The sequence below is a fragment of the Apus apus genome, chromosome 16 (genome assembly GCF_020740795.1).
Source record: "Apus apus isolate bApuApu2 chromosome 16, bApuApu2.pri.cur, whole genome shotgun sequence".
In the NCBI taxonomy this organism is placed as follows: domain Eukaryota; kingdom Metazoa; phylum Chordata; class Aves; order Apodiformes; family Apodidae; genus Apus; species Apus apus.
Window position 1 is genome coordinate 4,067,291 of NC_067297.1, and position 21,609 is coordinate 4,088,899.

At 50.6% G+C, this 21,609-nt stretch overlaps 1 protein-coding gene across 7 annotated transcripts in view; it reads right to left on the reverse strand.

The window, feature by feature from the left end:
* Nucleotides 1–21,609, reverse strand: part of MSI1 (musashi RNA binding protein 1) — a 75,440-nt gene that overhangs the window by 16,776 nt on the left and 37,055 nt on the right. For all 7 annotated transcript variants that reach the window (XM_051633931.1, XM_051633929.1, XM_051633930.1 and 4 more), the window contains 6 exons: nt 13,591–14,659; nt 13,310–13,350; nt 13,103–13,184; nt 12,905–12,989; nt 8,200–8,241; nt 6,438–6,530 (listed from right to left, as the gene is read on the reverse strand). In XM_051633931.1, the coding sequence (XP_051489891.1) occupies nt 6,438–6,530; nt 8,200–8,241; nt 12,905–12,989; nt 13,103–13,184; nt 13,310–13,350; nt 13,591–13,649 (402 nt within the window). In that variant the 5' untranslated portion in view covers nt 13,650–14,659. The remainder of the gene's footprint in view (nt 1–6,437; nt 6,531–8,199; nt 8,242–12,904; nt 12,990–13,102; nt 13,185–13,309; nt 13,351–13,590; nt 14,660–21,609) is intronic.

The following is a 21,609-nucleotide window of genomic DNA, read 5'->3' on the forward strand; positions in this document are numbered from 1 at the left end:
AGGAGACAAGTCCTTCTCGAACCAGCACATGGTTTTGATAGGAACATTGTGGTGGTGACAGTAAGGGAAAGTCACAGTCACGGGTTTCACAGACTCTCCACCAAAGCAGCCCTCAGCCTAGCTAAAATATTCAAGTGCACAAATAAGAGGCATTTCATAGCAAAATGGAGCACAGCATCCAAATCAGGCTGAAAAGTCTGTTTTGTTTTGGTTTTTTTTCCTATGGCCTAGTCCCACTCTAGTATCTTTCAGTCTTCCTGGGACAGTCACAGAAGTCTGCAAAGAAGGAAGCCAATGACAGCCTCGTGCAGATTTTAAAAATATAGTAGAATTTCCAACACAAGTTTCATGAGAAATGCTGTGTGACTTGTAAATGGACAGATCTCAGATAAAGTCATAAATATTCAGTCAAAGGCTTTGCAACTGCAGGATCTTCCACCTGAACTAAAGATGGCTCAGCTGGTCCTAGAAGGAACCATGGCAACATATTTGTAGCAAATTCAGGTAGAAGAAGAATAGCTGCTGAGACAGCTTCAACAAAGGAAACACATACCCAGCAATCTAGAAACCAGTTGGCCATCCTGCCAAGAGAGGACACTGGCAACCCTGCGAGGTTCTGCCAGCTGCTGAAACAGGGCAAGAGGATGCACCAACCCAGAGCCACCCACACAGCACCAGGACCCTTTCTCACCCCGCTCTTCAGAGCCATTCTCAAAACTCTGGGAATGAGACTTGGCCAAGGGACAGTGCCCGCTCTGTGCCACAGGTGAGCAGGAGAGCCTGTCCAGGTGTTCCTGCCCACTCTCACACCGCGGGCACCTGGCAAATATCAGATGAACCACTGAAGACCTGAATGACCATTACTGCTACAGCATTTTTGGCTATCTGCCTACCAGATGCGGAGCACAGAGAACCCTTTGTTCGGAGGCATTGTTACCACAAGCCAAACTGCCTACTGCTGCAAGAGAGGTGATCAGATTCCCCTTCTCCTCCCCTCCCCATCTGTTCGTTGCAACCATGTTACGCGTGAGAATTTGCATAAATTGCCCCCTCTGATCTGTGGAAAGAAAATCCAGTTTGGAAATCCACATCAGGTTGACAAGTAGCTTTGATCCCTGAAATTTCCAGAGAGCAGCAGATTAAGAATTAATTAATTAACATTCTCCCAATCCAAAGTGAGAGAAATCATGCCCACCAAAAGCACAGGAGCAAGTCTTCTTTAAAAAAAAATCCCCATCGGTATCTAAAGGTTTTCCAATTAGTCAGCAAGGAAAACTCATTTCATATACCCAAGTCAACCACACCAGTTTCCTGGCAGGTGTGCATAAATATGCATTTGTGACAAACACACATCATCACCAAATCCAGCACCCAAATACAAGGGTTTTCTCTTGGTCGGGACAGGACTAGAGTCATTGCCTGAGTGAGAACTTAGAACCTGTCTGAGGCAAACAGTCCAGAATTTGGCAGCCTAAAGGTCAGAATCATCCTCAGACCTCAGCAAATCTTTTTTCATGTTTGCTTCCAGGATATTTTTAGAGAGCAGATCTCTCTCTGGGCACAATCTGCTTCACAGAGAGGCCAAGCTTCCATGTCCGACTCATCCACGTAGACAGATCACCTGCAGGCCCAGGGAGGGATGCAGACTGTTTTAAAACATTTTTCAAGCACCCTTGGAGCCACAACTGATTAGTGAGTCATGCAAAGACGTCATTGTAAATATATTTCTTGCACTTCTGCTTCATGAATTGCAAAAGCACACAAGGAAACCATGAGTTCAAACACCTGAATGGGATCCATGCCCCCATTTCTTCCACTATCCCTGCCTTCTGAAAGGACCAGCTTCTCCTAAGGACAAACAAAAAAGACTGGCTGCACCAAATTAGAGTAGAGGTCCACCTTACCCAACACCAACTAACACCACCTCCAGAAGAACATTAAGACAAAGCAAGGATATTACAATAGACCACAGAATACTCCATCTTCCAGCCATTTCTGATTGGGGGATTTCCTGAACTCAGAGGGTTGTCTGTGTATTTAAAAGACCTCCCATTAATTTGTCCAATCTTTTTGAAACCTGTGCAAATTTTAGCAATGACATCCTGGAACACAAATTTGACACCTTAGATAAGCTCAATGACAAAAAGACCTTTTGTTCTGAGCCTCCTATCTTGCAATCTATTGGACTTTCTCTACTCCAAAACCTCATCAGATCAACCCTTGAAAAAGGAAGATAATCTGAGTTTTTTCACTTATTATTTGAAACAACCTTACTTACAAGATCAGAGACCCAGTGGTCCAAAGAAACTGCTCTGATGGACAACACCTTTTCCTCAAAAAAAACAAAAATACAGAACAAGATGTTCCCACAGGTTAAAGTAGGAAAGGAGGAGGTTGGTACTCAAGCTTCTCTGAGGCATCCTCATACATGTTGAACTAGACAGAGGCCTAGCTATGCCTGGGGTGGTAGGTGCAAGATCTTGTCCTCCTCTCTGTTTCAGGTTTCAGTGAGGGCGGTAGCCTGAATTGAGAGACTGTTGAAATACTTCCTTGTGCAGCCTAAAGATCTCCAACTCCATCAACTTAAGCCAAGACACTTGGCTACATATACTGTGAATGCAATTCTTTCCAGGACTTCTATCCTACAGTAAAAAAAAAAATCTCCTTCAGAAAATATGTCCATGGCCTCAGCTTGCATCTCTGAGAGATTCAGGCTTTGGAGCCAGAAGTGTTCCTAGAGATCCTGCTATGTTCAAAGCCCCAGCAGCTGCACCTGACAAACCACAGCCAGCTTGAGAGCACTTCTCAGCCTTTCTCACTCTACTAAAAAAAAAACCACCTTTGTATTTTCTTCCTCAGAAAAACAGCAGTCCATATTTTTCATTCACAGTTTTGGAAGGAAAAATAAATAAATAAAGTGATCCTTCTTTGAAGCAAAGAAACACTGTATTTGGGATCCTCTTTGAAGCTTCACCTTTTGTGCCTGTTAAAACCAAGTATTTTGACATGAAGAACTGCAGTGCCAGTGTCTCCCTTTCTTCCTTTATCCCTAAGCAATGCTCATGGGATTTCCTCCTCACACATTTTCACTTTTCTTTTGCCATTTTTACAAAGCTGAGAGAAGGCTTTGGACACAACAAGGAAAAACAAAACAAAACAGGAGAGTAAGCAGAAAAGCCAACATGGAAAAATCAGGCTTGGGAATTTTGTTCTGTGAAACAGGAAACCATTTCACCTCCAGCCCAACCAGACTTCCATCCTTCTCCTGCTAATGGACACAGGAGGTGTGTTGTTTCTGACCCGAGGTGCACGAATGCCAGCTACCCTGGTAGACTTGCAAACTGCATGTCAAGGATTTGGACTGGAGAGAACATTATGAAAATCTAATTTGACCTTGTCTGTACTACAGGTCATGGCACTTCCTCTGGTAATTCCTGCAGCATGTGGGTGCTTTCTGGCTGGTCTAGAACTTATTTTTCAAATAAGTTTTCAAGTATTTTTCAAAAACCATCCATCCTCATTTAAAGGCCTGAAGTGGTGGCAAATTTAACACACACTTAGGCTTGGGGCCTGAGGGTTACCCAGAAGATAACCTTCATGCAAACCCCATTCAGCACTCTGTACTCCCTTGTCCTCACAGGCAGGAGATGATCTCTCTGTCAAGCTGAGATCCAAACTGACCTCACTACTGGCTTCTCAAAGATCGACTAAAAATCACCCCTGGGAACCTGGTACCTTGCTTGATCTTGAGGAATCAGGCAGGTTGACTTATTCTCCACTCCCTTTTCTCTAGATCCTAAGTGCTCTCATGCCTCCCTGGACAGGCAGGAGGAAAAAGGAGGCATTTTTCTTGTACCAGATCCTAGAAAACTCTGGGGTTGCTCAGAGAAAGAGGGACACAGACAAAGCCATTTCCTCAGCAAGTTAAGTTCTCCAAGGAAATGCTTTCCAAGGGCATTACTAGCAATTCCTTTTCAGACAGTCCCCATCCAGTTCCTGAAGAGGTACTGACCCAAATGACTTAGAAAATATTTTTCCAGAGGCTTTTCAAGATGAGGTTAACAGAACTGAAGCTTCACCACCTCTTACTTAAAGATACCATACCCTGGGGAGATGGAAGAGCACAGAGTCAGGTGCCAAGAGTACCTCTGAAGAAGAGATCCTAGGACACCACTGAAATCTAGGAGGCCTCAGAGAATCATAAACAAACACCAAAAGAACTTGTGTACCTCAATCATGTTCTCCATGAGTCACATCTGAAACTGAAGGCAACAGGCTTTTCATAGCCCTAGAAACCACAGAGCGGTGCACTCAGAGCTCAGAAGCCCAGAGTTGTTGGCCACAGAGGCTCTTCTTCCAAAATACCCTTTCCCTCTGATCCTGCTCATCAGCCATAGGGAGCTACCAACTGGAGCGAATTTCTCTGAAAACAGCTCTAGCCTTTGGTCAACTATGCGAGGCTTAGCCTGGAGGATGGTTACAGGCTTTATGCAAGAGCTCTGAGGGGTTTCTCCAGCTGAAATGGCCCAGAGGAGTCAGAAAACTGCTCCAAAATTGGAGAGTCAAACTGACCAACCCTGACCTCTCCCCACAGAACCTCCCCAGAGCCAAGAGGCCAGCTGCTTCGGCCTCATCCAGATTCTGAGCACTGAATGCTGTCTGGGATGCTGGCTCTTTGGAAATGAATCGCACTGAGCTACACAGAACTCTCCCTTCTGCCCAATCCTAAGAAAACAATCTGACACAACTAGTTCTTGCCAGTCTCCTGACATCCGGACACCTTTCAGCACATGACCATTAAGCAAGAGGAGCATAACAGAAGAGCACCCCAAAAGAACTGGAAAGTTCTTCTCCAACTAGAGTGACTGTAACATGGCATGCTTCTGCTCCAAGTTAGCTGAGGTTAAAGGGGAATCACACACAAGATATTTTGTTTTCCTATCAAATGCATCCATCAGCAGCCCAGAAGCACATGCAAGTCAAACTAATAACCTTCAGATTACACAGATACATGGACAACGCCACCTTATGTGGTCACCTTCAGTGACACCATGTAAAGGCTCTTGGGGACACAACAGATTTTGCTCATTTCTAATAGAAAATAAAACAGTGTAGAGCCAACAACTAACAAACACCGGGACATCTGACCCCTTCTGCTATTGCCACTTTCTCTTAGGACTGAACAGAAACACAAAGTCCCACTTTGCAGTCATGATAGCATTCCAGGACATGCAGATTTGGCTTCAGAAGCTGAAGGTACCAAGCACTTGTTCCAAGTTTCTGCCCAAAACTTCAATAATATGGCAAAAATTGTTACACAGCTCCCTTTCCTTTCACCAATTACCATGCCTGAACATAACAACACCCTTTTGCAGGATCTTTCAGAAGAAAATTAATACCAAAGCGTTCATCCTTCACACTCTGCAGTTCCTCTAGTACTTTCCTCTACATCCATGATGCTACCAGCAACACCCTGGTCAGATTAATGGCCAGCAAGCTGTGTTCCACTCCTGCAGCGAGGCAGGAGGGTCCCAAGAGCTCCAGAATCCCAACACTTCTAGCCCCAAATGGCAAACCCATGCACAACACCATCAAACAACAGTCAGTCACAGTGCCCAGCCCCAGAGGTGACCGCATTCAGCATTTGGGTACAATGATCCCCTTCAGGTCCTAATCCCATTAAAAATCTTGGGATCCCTCAGTCTAATACTACTGAAACCACCCCTGGGGATGCTCACAGCCTCCTGACAGGGGACTAAAGGGCCAAGACTGAGCCCCTTTCTATCCCCCCACTCAGTTTGCACACCTGGCTTTCACAGACTATGGCACAAGTGACTTCCATCCACAGAAGCCCACCCTTCCTTGAGCCACCAGCTGGCACAGAAGAGCCAGACCACAGGGGACAACCACAGTGCCAAATTTTCTTCAAACATCCAAAACCAACATCAACACTTGCCCAAGACTCAGCAGAAGTTGTTTCAGGACCAAAAAGCTTCTTTTTAATAAAGAACTACCAAAACATCAATCTCAAGGCTTACGAGTTACAAACAGACCAAAATGACAGGTTTGATGCTGCAGCTGCTCTCTTAGGGAGTGTCTGCAAACTTTCCTCCAGCATTAGAACAAACTGCAAAGCTGCAGGCCACCAGAGGCCTCTGGATAGGGAAAAACTGGAAAACCATTTCTCTTAACCTAGGTCCTACCAACTCCAGGTAAAAGCACAAACTCTTTGTTTCAAATCATCACAGAGCAGCAGTCACTGGCTGTAGTCCCTTAAAAAGACATTACAGCCACGCAGCGTCTGTAATTGACCTTCAATCTACTTAACCCCACGCAAAAGACTCACAAGCTCCTAATCCCGCCTCCACAGAAGTTCAGAAAGCTCCATTTTGCCCCAGAAGCAACAGCTTTGATCCAACACCACTCAAGAGACTTACCTTCCCAAACTGCTCAAAGTACTGTTTCACATCCTCCACAGTAGTGTTCACGGACAGACCACCCACAAATATCTTCTTTGTTCGGGTCACCATCTGGAAAAGGGAAGGACAGGAATTCACCAAATAAACCCAGAGCAAGCAGAGAACGAGACTCAAAAGGCCACTAGGTCCCTCTGTGCTGGGGAGTGCCTGCCCCTGTGCTGCAGCCAAGCTACCACCTTCTCAAGGTCTTCTGGCCAAATGTGGCCAGTGGGTCTGTGCCACGCTGGAGCCCAGGGCACGCTCTCACCCTTGCACTGCCCCATCACTCCTAGTTGTGCCCAACCTCCACATCCTCACGGGGGAGCAGGTTAGCAGCCTCTCCCCTCTCCAATCTGCTTCTGCTTTCTTGGCACCTTCACACTGCCCTGAAAACACAACCCATGGCTGCCCCCTCACCAGCCCACCAGCTCTTCCCATGGCCCTGCCACTTTGCACAGCCAGCCTCCTGCAGGCTCCCTAAAAATCCCTATGCTGCATCCCAGAGCAGAAGGACGGGCAGGAGGCCTGCCAGCACAGGTAGACTCCCCAAGTTTTGCCCCCATAGCTCCCAAATTGCAAGCCATCCAGTGTTGCATGAAACAAGCCTCATTTCACACCCATTCCCCAGTCCCATAAACAGAGCCCAGTCAACTCACAATTAAATCTCTTTTGCCTTTGCAAGAGGGCAAAGAGAGGATCCCTTTACCACTTGTCACTCGTGCAACTGGGACAAGGAAGAAAACTAGCTACCCTGAGAGAGGCCATGGCTGCCATGCTTGAGGCACACCAACATCCTTTGAACCAGCTCTCCAGCTGCATCCTTCCCTTAGCTGCTTGGCTACACCCCGGCTCTCAGAGGAACACATGGTCCTAATTACCCCAAGGAGCATAGGGCTAATCCGCAGCAATTCCCTGGCTTGGAGAGCAGCCCGTTCTAACACTAAAGCACCTTCTGTCACCAAACTGCTTAATGGAATTAACCCAATTCCTACCATGTGCTTCCTGGCTCCAGTTACTCGGGATACCTGCTCACCAATTGTTCTCAGTGCCTGATCTCCCTTACTTCCCTCCCAGCACCAGCCTCCTCTTCCCCCTCTGCTTCTCAACACTACTTCTGCCCAGCTCTTTATCCCCTGACAGCACTTGGAATTCAAATTCTGAACTTTAAAACTCCCATCCAAGAGTAAAGTTAAAGGGAGACCCAAAGTCTAAAAGCAATCTTCAGCCTCCTGCTGGCTCCTCAGTCAAAAGTTTCTAGCTGCACCTGGAAAACGTTCCTGCAATTACACATTTCAATGCCAGAACCTCTTGTAGATAAAGTCCAACACCTTCTGCCTTTTCCAGTGCTGAAGCACACAAGGCCATTTCACAAAATAAAATCCTTCTCCCCCTCTGCCATAAACCTATTCATACCCACAACCCTCTTTCCATCTGTATCACATCACAGTATGGAGCTGTTCTCCTGTATTTCCTTAAGCCCAAAACTTCCAGACATTGGCTGCAACCTTGGAAGGACTAAGTTCACTCTGGACAGCATTTACTTCCCCAGCTCTAACTAGTGCATCCTAAAGCACAGCTGAGGGACCTCCTGGTGCCTCCAAGGCCAGGCAAACCCCAGTGCTGTGCTGCAGACCCCAGGGAGCGACTCTGTTGTGTGCACTGGCAACCTTGCATGGAGGGACAAGATTCCCCAGCATAAATTTCACCCTGTGGAGTGGCAAGGGCTGCCCGCAGTGCTTACCTTGGGCTGTGCTCGGCGGGGGAACGCTACCTTCGGGTCGATCTGAAAGAGATGTGGGGAAGAACAGGTGAACACGCTTTTGCTGCCTTTTTACCAAGGCAGGGTTTCCTCCATGTGCACAGCTGTCTCTGCCCATGTGGCACCTTGCTACAAACCCAAAGAATCTACCCAAGGTGCATAAAATGAAGCTGGCTGCAGACATCTTTCCCTCTAGGTAAGGTGAAATCCAGGGAGACTACAAGTCCCAGCATGCAGTGGTCCATCTCCAGCTGAGCGCTGGCTCATACGCACCGGGAGCCCATCACATGCTGGGATTAACACGCTGGGCTGCACCCTCCTGCTCAGCCTGCCTCTGGGTGCCCTGCATCACCAGCCTCACATTAGAAGTGCTTTCTTTTGCCTTTTTGCTCTCCCCCTTCACTCTACCTGCAAGTACAGAGCTCACCTGGGTAATAACAAGATAGAAAAGAGGCAGAGCACAAGATGTCCAACATTTCACCCCACAAAACACAGGGTGAAGAAATAAAAAAAGCCCACAGGAGGGCATAAATTAAACCAGGGAGTCCAAAGCCCCCCAGGCTGCAGAGGCTGGGGCCCAGGGCAGCGTGCTGTGCTGCCCCTCTCCCCAGCCACGCTGCACACAATGAGTGATGCCTCCCCTGGGCAGGCTGAGCCCTCCATTGTGCCTGTTCAGCTCCTCTGGAACCTGCTGCCGGCCAGAGCTGCCGGGCCCCGCACCGCCATCCAGGTGCCACACGTTCTGCTGGGCTCAGCACGCACGAGCGTGTGGCTGCCTTGGCCTCACACCACCACAAAAGCTGGGACAACACTAATGGAGCTACAAGCCAAACACCCATGAAGCCTCTTCTCCTCCTCAGCCACCACCTCTTTCTTTATAGCCTATTTTTAAAGCAACTCCTGAAAAGTTACATCACATCAGGGATGATCCAGGCCTACAAATCAGCTTACAAAGACCTGTGGTAAAGGCAGGTCTGGCTCATCCCTGCACTTGGACAGGCTGCAACTGGGAGGGCAGCCTGCAGCGTCGTCCCATCAGCCCGGCAGCTCAAACAGCCCAAAAGGAAGCTGTGTTTCTCCAGCTCCTCTCGCTGCTTTGTTCAGCTTTCCAGCCTGGCCGCCCTCCCATCCCACGTCCTTTCACTTGTCACACAGCCCCACAGCTCGGCCTCCCTGCACCCTTCCACCAGCTCCTCTCCCTGCCTTCCCCACCTCCATCCTGACTCACAGGCTACAACATAAATAAACTCAGCACGTAAGTAAACAGAGGCAAAAGTGAAGAGCACAAATAAACTCAAAAATAAACCTCACTCCCCAAGCTCCAAGCGCCGGCAGATTAGCATACCCTCTGGTGCCTCCCTGGGGCATCTGAACCCTCCCTCCCCTCCCCGCACGCACACCCCCCTTCACCGCTTCCTGGCTGGTGCAGACACCCACAGCGAATTCTGAGGACAGGGGACGGCAGGAGACCAGGAGGTTGATGGCAGATAATAAGCAAAAACAATAATCTACTGTCTTTTACTTCTCAGCCAGTGTCATTCAGCTCCTGCCAAGAAGATGCTTTCATACTCAGCAATGCTAAGCTCGGCCTCATTTTCTCATTACCCTGAGTGTGATCAACTAGGCAGAGATAACGCGTCCTCCTGGCTGGAGGGAGCAGGCAGTCATTTCACAAATTCTTCTGCACAACCAGCTATTGTTGCAGGTAGAGGGAGGCCAGGGCAACGGACTGCAGGGACAGCCCTGGGAACATACAGAGGGGAGCAAGTTCAGTGCTGGACTCAAGTGACTCCAACTGGCCTGCTCCTTGGTGGCTGGAATCTTTCTAATTGAAGCAAAAGTGCTGGTACCTTATTCCCTCATTTCTGGTGTTAAAACAAATAGCCCTGGAGGAGTTGTGTTTCAGTATCACCCACTGACGTAAGGGATCCTTTTTACAAATCCAGATAGAAATCTGCTAAGAGCATTCAGAACTGCTCAGATTGTATCCAAAAAAACGAAACCCCGGGATCAGGCTGTAATGAGTGGAAGGCACTTGAGCACAAACCGCTTCCACTTCACTATGCAAAGCTTTGGAGAGGAATCCCACTGACGTCGCAGGTGCACCAGTGGGCCAGCCAGGCTCTTCAGTAATGCTCTTTAGGCCATCTACAGCATCATTTAATAGCTCAGGTCACGTCACTCCTGCCATAACCCCACAGGTGTCGGTGCCCCAAAGCAGGGGGAGGGCATGGAAGGACCGGCAAGACCTCTGGGCGGGGTTTGTTTGTTCATCACACCTCCTTGGCTACCTTTGCTCCATCAGTCAGCGCTGCCTGAGAGCTACACATCATTCCCTCCTCCACAAAAGACATACCCAGCAAAAACTCAGGAACAGCAACAAAGAAACAACAGGGCAACCCAGCATCACCAAGCCCGCTCTCCAAGACAGCCGCCAGCTGCAGCTTTACAAAGTCACACAAATCTTCTACCTTGAGACTGCAAAGCCAATTCTCATATCAAGCATTTCCATAAATAACCCTGTAGGCTGCTGCTATCTAGCTTACAAACAAAGAAGAGTCTGAAAAGCACAAGGTTTCCCCAGAGAATTGGACCAACAGCCCACGTTAGGGTAGGAAGAATCAGAAAACAATGAAGCAACAAGTTGGGTAGACACTGTCTATCAAGTGCTGCTTGCCAGGAGACACTGAGCCTCGAGAAAAGGCTGTCCCTTCAGGACACCAGGCCTTTTCCTGCAAAGTTTCATGAAACCCTAAATTAGGATTCAGATGAGTTTGTGCCATTTAACCCATGACTCACAGCAGAACCTTTCGGCTCAGCAGGAAAAAGGCATACGGAAGCTCCATGCAGTACCACAAGACCAACCTCTCACCCAGCAGCTACCAGGCAAAACACCCCAAAACATCTGACCCAGCTGAAAATCACACTAAGTAAAAAATACAAAGGAAGGGGGGAGAGGATCAACGTTCCGAACAAAGGAAGGGCCCCAGCAAAACTGCCCCCGTTCTCTTTGCGGCGCAGGGCGAGCGGAGCAGATGCAGCCGGGAATTTCAATGGCTGGCCGGTCCCCACGCGCCCTGCGCCACGAGGCCCTTCTGTTCTCCTGCAGCGCCCGCCTGTCCGCCCCTGCCCTTCCCTGCCTTCCCTCCCTGCTGTCCCTTCCCTGCCCTCCTGGGTCGCACGGCGGGCTGCGGAGCAGCTTCACACAGGCGGCAGCGGCAGCTCAGGAGAAGAATGGAGCGCCCGGTTTCAGCTCTCTCCTAGCCCCAAAACACTTTCAGAATTAGGGCTGTTAACAGACATTCATCACTTGCCTTTCCAAGAGGGGTCTATGCCAGCCCACAGACTCATGACAGGACTAGCTGAGCAGACACTGTGTTTACAAAGGCTAGTAAAAAAAAAAATAAAGAAAGAAAGAAAAAAAGAAAGCCCTGGACCCTCCTCAAAAGACTTTATCGCAACCCTCCCCCAGAGCAAAACTCACTTCACATCACTCCTGAAAGAAGGAGGGCTGTGGGAGTCCTGGGGACCCAGCCTTGGCCAGGAAGGCTGGGGTAGGTTTAACTGGGAGCTCCCGTGGGGAAGAAGGACCTGTGCACATCAAAGGGAGCGATCCAGGCAGTTAAGCAGGAACAGACATAAATCTCACTGCAACTCCTGCCGTAAACCCTAAGAAAGGGGGTCTCGCTCTCCCGCCCTCACTCTTCTGCCAAGATAAAGGCCAGGATGCCCAAGCCACGCGCTGCAAGAAATAAAGTTGTGCATTTGGAGCCCTCAGCAGCCCGTGCCGGGAGCCAGAACGTCTCTCCTCACCATGCCACCCCCTCTCAGTCCCCACCACTCCCCCATCCCTACCATCACCTTCACCCCGGGGCAGCAATAAGGAAAAGGAATTCAGGGGAAGTCACTAAAACTAAGGAGAAGGGACCTCCCACTCAGACACCTCACCCCCACCCCCTGAAACAGCATGCACATCTCCTGAGCACCACAGATTTGCAAGGCAGGACTGGGCACGATACACACCGACCCAGAGAGCCACCGGAATCTTCCTGCTGGTCCAGTGGGGGCTTCTAATCAGCCCTTGCACGCAGAGCGAGGGCTGGAGCCACAACCACTCTGAGGAACCAGTGGTGGCCCACATGGGTGGGCGCTGGCCGTGCTCGGAGACAATAGTCTTGAACCTCCATGACCGTTACAAAAACTTCACCCAGGGAAACCATGGGAGTCTCCGGGGCATGCAGCACACAGGCTCTCTGCTGAGGGGAGGGCACTGGCCACCATGGCCCAGGGACACGGGGTCTGGGAGCTGGGGAATGGGGGGCGGGGGAGGGGGGGGTAAAGAGGTGGCTCCCATCTCCACGAACACAGCCATTTCCTGATGTGAATCCTCGCCCTAAACGTGCTCAGGTGTCCCTCCTCCAAGAATGTCAGTCACTCCTTGGAGGGGTCTTACAACCCCCATGGGTGGGTGGAAAAGCATCACCAGGACCTGCAGACCCATGCCAGGACAACAGCACCGGGTAGCAGCTAGGCTACCTGCTGGGGCAGAGAAGGGGCCGATTGATCCGTATCAGGAATCGATAGTTTACAACCTCTAACTGGAAACCAAACACAGCAATCGACAGCTGCTCTGAGCACAGCCACTTCAACGGCAAATGCACCCCTGAGATGAGAGAAGTCATCTCACCGTCTTGGAGTCCAGTTCATGTCTGGATTGGGCCAGGACCTTGTCGACGCCAGCCTGGTCCATGAACGTGACGAACCCGAAGCCCCTGAGCCCCGCAGCCCGGGCAGGAGAGGGGATGCGGAGAGAAGAGAGAAAGTTGGTTAAAGTGACGGCCGGGCCGCGGCGGGGGCGAAGGGAGGCGCGGGCCCGGCCTCTCACCTGGATCTCTTTGTCAGCGGGTCCCGCATCACCAGGCACTCCTTCACCTCGCCGAACTGGCTGAAGTACTCCCGCAAGCCCTCTGCAAGCACAGCGCCCACCGTGGGTGTCCCAGCCCGGCCCGGCCCCGCCGCCCCCACCGGGGCTCGGCCCCGGCCCCGCCACCCCCGGCCCCAGCGGCAGGTGCGGGGCCGCCGCGGCGCTCACCTTGCGTGGTCTGCCAGCTCAGTCCCCCGATGAACATTTTGCTGCGGGAAGAAGGGGAGAGCCGTGAGCGGGGCCGCGCCGGGGGGCCGCGGCGCCCCGCGGGGGTGGCGGCGGCGGCGGGGCCGGGCGGGGAGGGCGCGGATCGGCCATGTTGGCAGCGGCACCGCCGCCGCCGCCGCGCCTGCCCGGGCCGGGCGGCCGGGGCCGGGGGGAGGGGGCGGCCGGGGCCGGGACCAGGGGGGCGGGGGGGGGCCAGCCGGCGGCGGCAGCCGCGGAGGTACCAGGGGTCGTGCGGGGAGTCCGGGGAGGCGAGGCCGGGCTGGCTGCCGTCTGTCTCCATTCGGACCTCTTCTCCCTGCGAGGAGCGGCGCCGCACTCCCGGGGCAGATGAGCGCTGGAAAAGGGGCCGGACGGACAGGCCATGCTGCCCCCTCCCCCGACCCCTCTCCGCCGGGCGGGGAGGGAGCGAGGGAGGAGGGCCCGGCGGGCACAACCTGCCCGGCTCCTCCCACCCCCGCCGGCCCGCCGGCCGCCCTGCGCATAAAACCCGCCGGCGGCAGCGGGGCCGAGCACCGGCAGCCGCGCCCGCACCGCGCCGGGGGATCCCGCCCGGCCCTGGGCACGGCGGAGGGAGCAGCACAGGACCCCGCAGCTGCTTTGTCCCCGGCCGCGCCGCCCGCACCTGCCTCGGGGCCGCGGACAAAGGGCGGCGGGGCCCGGCCTGACGCGCTGCGCCTGGGCTCGCCGCGGCGGATCCCGCAGACCCCGGCCCGGCTACCTCCGGGGTCTCACCGCCGCCGAGCGGGAGCTGGCACCGGGCGGGTTAAAGCCGGCGCGGGGAGGGCCCGGGACCGGCCGCCGCCGCCGCCGCCCTCCCAGCCGAGGTCGCTTCCAGGGTCGGACCGGGGCTGCCCTCTTCGCCCCGGTATCCCAGCCGGGCAGCGGGGAGCCCCGGCGCCTGCCCACGAGGCACTTTCCCGGAGCCCTGCTCCCTCCGTGCCCCCGCGGGGACCCTGCGGGGGTCAGGGGCCGCCCGGCCTCGCCGCTGCCCTGCCCGGGCTGCACCGGCCGGCGGGCCCCGAGCAAAGCTGCCTCCTGGGCACGGCGGCAGAGCCCCGGGACGCACAGCCCAGCCTGCTCTCGCCTCTGCCTGCCACTCACCGCGGAGGGTGGCCGGGCTGGCCCCCAAGTCACCGCGCGGTTTCTTGCTCATCCAGATGGACAGAGTCCTGCCAACCTCCAGCCTCTCTCCACTGCCACACAAGTTCATCCACCTACTGATGGCTCCTGGAGCAGGTCTGCACTCTCTGCCTCTGCTCTTGGGCAATCTGGCCCCGGTGGCTGGAGAAACTGCGAGGAACAAATGAAATACCTGTAAAGCTGGAGTCAGAGGAGAGTTGTAGCCTCTTCTGACAGCACTGTGCATCGCTCTGAGAGAAGGCACTTGTTTGCATCTGTGGTGTATCAGAACAGTGCAGTGCACAAAAACTCTGGTGGCAGTTTCTACAAGTCCCCTGATTCCAGAAGGGTATCACAGGGTCCCAGGCATGTGCCACTGTGCTGCCAACTCTTCCCCACACACACCTGTCTCCACTCCTTCCAGCACAAGTATTCCCTGTACCCTCTTACTGCCTACAGTGAGGTATTAGCAGCTCTCAGGTCAGTGCCATCCTCATTTGGCTTTTTCTTCCCCTTCTCTCACAACTGCTTCTCCATGTGCCAACATACCTCACACCTCATTTCCCTCCTGAAAAGGAACCAGGAGACCTTTGTTTTAACAGTATTTTGTAATAGTGTCTTTCATTACATGGGCTCATCCTGAGGCCAGTAGCTGCAATTCTGAGTTAAATTCATCCTCTGCCCATTCTCTGCCAAACCACCATTCACCCACTCTGTTTCCTGAGCTGGGTCAGTGACATCATCCCATGTCCTGGCTCTACCTGGGCACAGCAACACATCCAGTACTACAGACTTGGTAGCCACCACTGGGCAATGAGCTACACAGCATCCCAGCTGTAGCCACAGAGCAGCTTCTGCTCCCACTGCCACCAGTCCAGGCTGAGCTGCTTCTCCAGAATAACCCACTCACCATTCCATGGGGCTGGAGTCACCACTTTGGGTGGAGGTGCCCTGAGGGGCAGCCAGGCTGGTGCAGGAGCAGAATATAACAACATGCAGAAGTGCTGCTGCTGCTGGCAGCAATGGGGAAGGGCTGCACTGCCAGCAGACACAGCATCCTGACCATCTCCTCTTTATGTCCTGAGGAACCTGGACACGAGCTGGGCTGTCAGAAAGCCACCGCTGTCATCTGCCATACTGCCCAAACTCACTGCTGCTGCTCTGCCTCGTGGCACCTGCTCTCTCTGATTTGGATGGCAAACACTCCAGAGGGGGAACTAATGTTTTCAAGTCACCTGGCACAGGATTTATGCTCCTTAATCACCCAACTTAGGCACAGTACTAATGCTAAATAAACACAAGAAGATAGAAAAGAAACAAGAGCTCAGTGCTGGACACATTAAAGGATAACAACTCCAGTACGTTGCTATAATTTCAAATGTGGTTATTTATGAGACAGATAAAGTAAAGCACTCTAAGGGACACAGTGCTAGAATTTTTCGTCTCATCTTTTCTGCATTATGCTTATTATTCTCTTTTTCTCCAGCAAAATAACATTGGAGAAAAGAGAACAGGATCAATATGAGTTAACATTCATGAACATCAGATGGAAAAAAAGTGAGCCTTCAGGAGGATTTGGATGGAGGATGTGGTTGGACTTGCATCACTGAGACTGACACCATACCATGTCACTTATTCCAAGGCCCTTTCCAAAACACACACACAATATTTTCTATTTCCTCCTTAGGACCCCAAAGTGGTTTGTAAGTATCAATTCATTTACCTTTGTAACACACAAGACAGCGGGTCTTGAAAAATCTGTTGATTAGTGACAGTAGGAAGCTTTCCTCACGAAGAAGTAAATATATAAAACATTCCAGACCTTATGATTGGAAAGATGATCTGCCGAATATAAAATAATGCAGCATTGTATTCCTGGGGCTGCAGACAGACAGCTGTAGTGCCTCTGTGGCTGCTGCTGAGAGGTTGCCAAACACCAGCGAGATTAACAAAACTGCTCAGTTTTCTTGCTGCTATTCAGCATCTCGTGTGTGGTAGAGTGACACTATCAAAATCATGTCCATTTCCTGCTGAGGAGGATGATTGGCAAAGCTCTGCCCGGCACCAGTGGCAGACACTGAAGTTATTCATAGCAAGAGGGAGGTTCCAAAAAGTGGAGGTAAGGGGAGGAGCAGGGCAGCAGCCACCTCCTTTTCCTCCCTCATGTGAGGCTTGAGGAGAGATCATGTCTTGGAGACCTGTCTCTAGCCAGGAGGTTTTGGCAGTCGGGTTCTATGAGAAATTTGGCTTTTCATTTAGTTCAGACAGTTGATAAACGAGCTGGAATCCACATAATTTTTATAATATTTGGATTATGATGCTGAACATGCAAACCTGCAAGACACTGACAGCAGCTCTGCAGGCAGCCTGGGGGCAATGCCAGCCTCTGGCATTCTGGTGGTGCCTGCCTGCTTTGGAAGGGATGTTGACCCCCTGGAAAGGCTGATGGCAAGACCCCCCTCTCAGCCCAGGGATGTCTGCCTCAAAGGGAAGCCACTGCTCAGCCACCTCCTGCCTGGTAGCTGGCTTGGGACAAGAGTCAGGCACATGGGGGGAGAAGAGCTATCTGGATAAATTTAATTATTTAGACTCCACTCAGGTGGCAGCGAGAGACAGTCCAGAACAGGAAGAGAGGAATGGCTGAAAATGCACCAAGGATGTCTTGGCTTCATGCAAGAAACCTCACAGAGCAAGATTTGCAATAGGAACACAGGCTACCTGGTGCAGGGCACTGAAGATCAGGGTGGGAAAGAATAGAGAAGAGGAAAGGGGCTGCATGCAAAATAGGAAGAGAGAAGAGAAACGTAGGTGAATAAAGAACAGGGGAAAAGTATGAGGAGTAAATAAAGACAACTTACATAATTAGAAGGAGTGAAGGAGGAAAGAAGAGACCACCCTAACAACCACAAAAACAGCATGAGGAACTGGAGCCTCAAACTAAAAGGGAGGGGTCTGCACAGGATGGAAAATAAAAGTAAAGCATCAAGATAACTTGAAGCACAGTGAACAGGGATTCAGCACAAAACAGCCAAAAATGAGATGTCTCTGAGGGACAGTAGGAGATTCCACTTGCTGTGCTGGAAATGATGGCTAAGGGAAAAAAATAAAATAAATCAGAGAGCCCTTCCTGCTATTCTCCCTCTCTACAAGCTCTAAAAACTACTACATGGTGTCTAACCTCCATGATCCTATCTAAAGCAGTCCAGCAAACACGGGAGGAAGCACTGACTGCTCAGTTCTGTCACCAGAGCTGCTCTGTGCACCCACAGCACCCAGCCCAGCAGGTGCCAGCTCTCTGCAGGAGCCTGCAAGGGGTCCCCTTCCCCAAAGAGGGGCTGAAAACATTTTTCTTCCCATTTTTATTTTTTTTTCCCCCTTAACACTCCAAAGATTGCTTGCTTTCTGTCATTCTCTGTGCAACAACAGATTTGAAAAATGAGACACCTCTCCTCAAACGTGCCCCAAGCTCCACCTTCCCTCTAACCTCTGAGTTACCATTTGTCACAGACTTTCATTAGTTGCTGTTTTCTGCTCTATCCTTGCTCCTTCCTAACCTCTCCCCGGTCCTCCCTCCAGGAAACCATGTAAAAGGGACCTTCCATAGCATCCTCTGTTAACAGGCTGTTCTCCAGCCCAGGTGCAGGACCCTGCCTCCTACTCTTCCCCTCCTCATCTGGAAGCTCAGCACTTCCCATGGGGTGATACAGAGGGATCCATTTCCCAATTGTCAGGGAAGAGAGACAAGGATGGATGAGACAGAAATCCACCAGATGGGCTAGACTGTTTTAAAGAAGCCATTGATTAAACTGTTCCTCATGCTCATGGGGATAAGGCAATTGGCTCAGTTGGCTCTGAAGGAGATAAAGGTTAGGTATGATGAGAAACTTAGCAACTATAAGGATTGCTAAAGATGGGAAAGGTCAGCCAGGAAGGCCAAGAAATCCTCATCCATGGAGATGTTTAAGAGCAAACATCAGTCTGGTGATCAGATGCTATTTTGCCCTTGCTTATTGCAGAGGTGACCTCTTGGCACTGCTTTCAGTCCTCAGTTTCTACAGTTTCTTCATCATGTGAGGTGAAAGGACAGAGTTGGGAGTAAAGGAGGCAAAAGTGAGGGCTTGTCTATTAGAAAGAGGAGCTCTGAGTTTGTTGCAACACAGATGGAGGCTAGAGAAGAGAGGACTAACACAGAAAATGAAGGGCTGTGGCCCACTGGCATGTGTCAGGGCAAAGAAATGTGCAGCATGGGGCCAGGCTGCACTGAACTCTGCCAGGACTGGAGAAAAGGTCTGGGGCAAATAGGGGTAACAGAAAAAGGTCTAGGTCAGGTTTGAGAGCACCAGCCAGTGCAATGGCTGCCAGGTATCAGACAAAATGTGTTTCTGCCGTAATGTGTAAAAAGAATTATTGAATTTGGTAATTCAATAAATAAATAAATAAATAAATAAAATATATACACATATATATAAATAAATAAATAAATAAATATATATATATAAAATAAATAAATAAATAAAACAAAAAAAACAACACGACACTGGATGCAACTTTTCCAGTGTCAGGACAGTGACACTGCTGGGTGCCTGCAGCCCAGTCTGCTGGGCCTCCAGCAACCAACTTCTCAGGAGGGACCAGTGATGCTGCCCTGTTGGTTGATCTGCACATCCTCTGCAGGGCTGATGCATCTCTGAATTATTCATCCAGGGCTGAAGCCAGCACCATGTCAAGGACCTCTAAAATCCACCTTAAAGATAGCCAAGTTCAAGGGAACTGGGGAGTGACGCGAGAACAGGGCTCATGGGAAAGAGGACTGGATCCTACCCTGAGATGCTTGTAGGAGGCAGAAAACCTGGGTACTGCCACTGTCCCAGAGCAGCACCACAAGGAAGAGGCGCTTACAGGAGCAAACAGAGAACTTTTGGCTCAACACACAAACAGAAGCCGAGCAAGCAGAAGCCGTTTCTTCATCCCCGCTTTCAGGATGTAATCGATTTCCTACCTCTGCTGTAACGCTCACACTGGCTTTTAACTCTCCCATTTCTTCAAGACATATTTTCTAATCTAAGCTGACAGGACCTTCGCTCCACAAATCCCAACAGCACTTCTCAGAAGACAACTTTACAGCACTCTGGTACTGTGGTGGTATAAAGTACCTGGGACTACACTGTTAACAGCAAAATTGAGAAGGTTTACAGATTATTTGGAGGAATGAACAGAAAATAGCATATTTTAAATCCTGGGTACATGCTGGAGCTCCCAAGATGGGCAAGGTTCAAACCAAGGGAAGTTTACAGGACAGAAATACACGCTGTAAATCTCCTTAAGCAGCTCAGCTTGTCCTGGTTCCTCAAGGTTTTGCCAAGGTATTTTGTTTGTACTTGTCACATGACTTACATCAGGCATCACATCCTAATCAAGACGGACACCAGTGTCTTCCCAGGCAAAGCTCCCATCCTCAGCTTGCAGGAGCAGCTTAGCTGCTTTGTACACGTAACCCCTGTCTGAGCCTCCTCCCTGCTGATCAGGAAAGGGAGGCAAGAAAATCTGCAAAGGTCCAGGGGAACTTGCAGCCATCTCTGGTTGCTCTTCTGTTTGCTGTAGAGAACAATCTATGGCAAGGCACAAGCTTGCTCAGCTGGTGTTGTACTTAAAGGAACTCCTGGTTTTCTACAGCAGTGCACCTGGAACAGATGCTCTGGGGCCAGAAGTGGTATCCTCCAGAGAGGAAGGGTTTCCCCCACCCCAGGGCACAGCATCTTTGCTCAGGCTTACAGGCTCCCCATCCTCCCAGGCTAGGGAATGCAAAGCAAGGCAGCTGTTCCTACAGATTTCAGCTGCAGAACCTACACCAGCTTTTCAGTATGTTCTGTTTGGAACTGGAAAAGATTTCAAATCCATTATTTGGTCCCAAGACACAGCAATTCCCCCTGCCCACAGAGCTAACCTCTCACTGAAGACAAGCTCTCATTCTGCACTGCTCATGGAATAGTGGGAAATAGTTTGCTCCTGCTGCTACTTGTCCATTCTTGCCCTTGTATCTTTCACTCACTTTTCACAGCCTTTAAGCATTTATCTTTTCACGCCTTTGCCTGCTCTGGATTTCCCTCAAGGCTGCTTTTCCTACATCAGGATCCTTATGCCATTTTCTTTTTTCTTCTTGGTTGTTTTTGGGTGGGTTTTTTTTGGTCCCAGGCAGAACTTTCCCACCTACCTCATGCCCATACAGTTCCATGAGCTGAAGTAAACCGAGTCACTGACCCTTTTCCCACCAGAAGTAAGAAGTAATTCACAAACTATATTCCTCAGAGGTCCCAGCTGGCTGGTGGCCAAGCTGCCACACCAGCTAAGGACCAGCTCCCTCCAAAGTAGCTGTCCAAGGCATTCTTCAGCACAAAGCTGAGAGACAAACAGTGTGCAGATGTTTCAACAAAAAAAGGGAGATGCAGAGGAGTAGCAAGAAACCTCTCTCACAGAGGAGGTGCACAACATACATATTGGAACCATGCCTCTAGTAAAGTAGGAAGGAAACAGCAACCTCTGTACTTCAAAGTTTCTGTAGGACACATATCAAAATGGGGAGCATTAACATAAAATAACCACTTAAGGTTCCTACAAAAATTTAATCTAGTTACATGTTTTTAAGATTTTAGTTTCATACACCTGCCACATTCCTGATTAATCAATGAGAAGGTGCTGCTCTCCTATTTGCAGGAATGACTGGTGCAGCTCTGGAGACACCAGAAGAGAGGAATCTCATGAGTTACACTGGGAATTGTAGGATCATACTCAGACTTGTGACATCCTGAGTTCATAATCTGATTATATGGGTGTTTTTGGAAACCCTGTGTAGTGCATCCTGCCCTGCTCCAGCATTTGCCCTCTGGGGATTACCAAGTTGGCTGCTTCATCGACACTGTTGGGGTTTGGAAACTGCCCACTTGGGACAGATGGAAACAGTGATGAGTCTTCCCAGACTTCCCATTGATTTTGAGCCTTTTACTGGACTTCCAGTAGATTTAGATTAAAACTTCCTCTTTGCAAATAAGGCCTGGGGAAGCTGTGGGCATGCAGCATTTTCTGCAAAACAAGCATGTGGTGTCTCAAGGTGTGCACCCAAGATC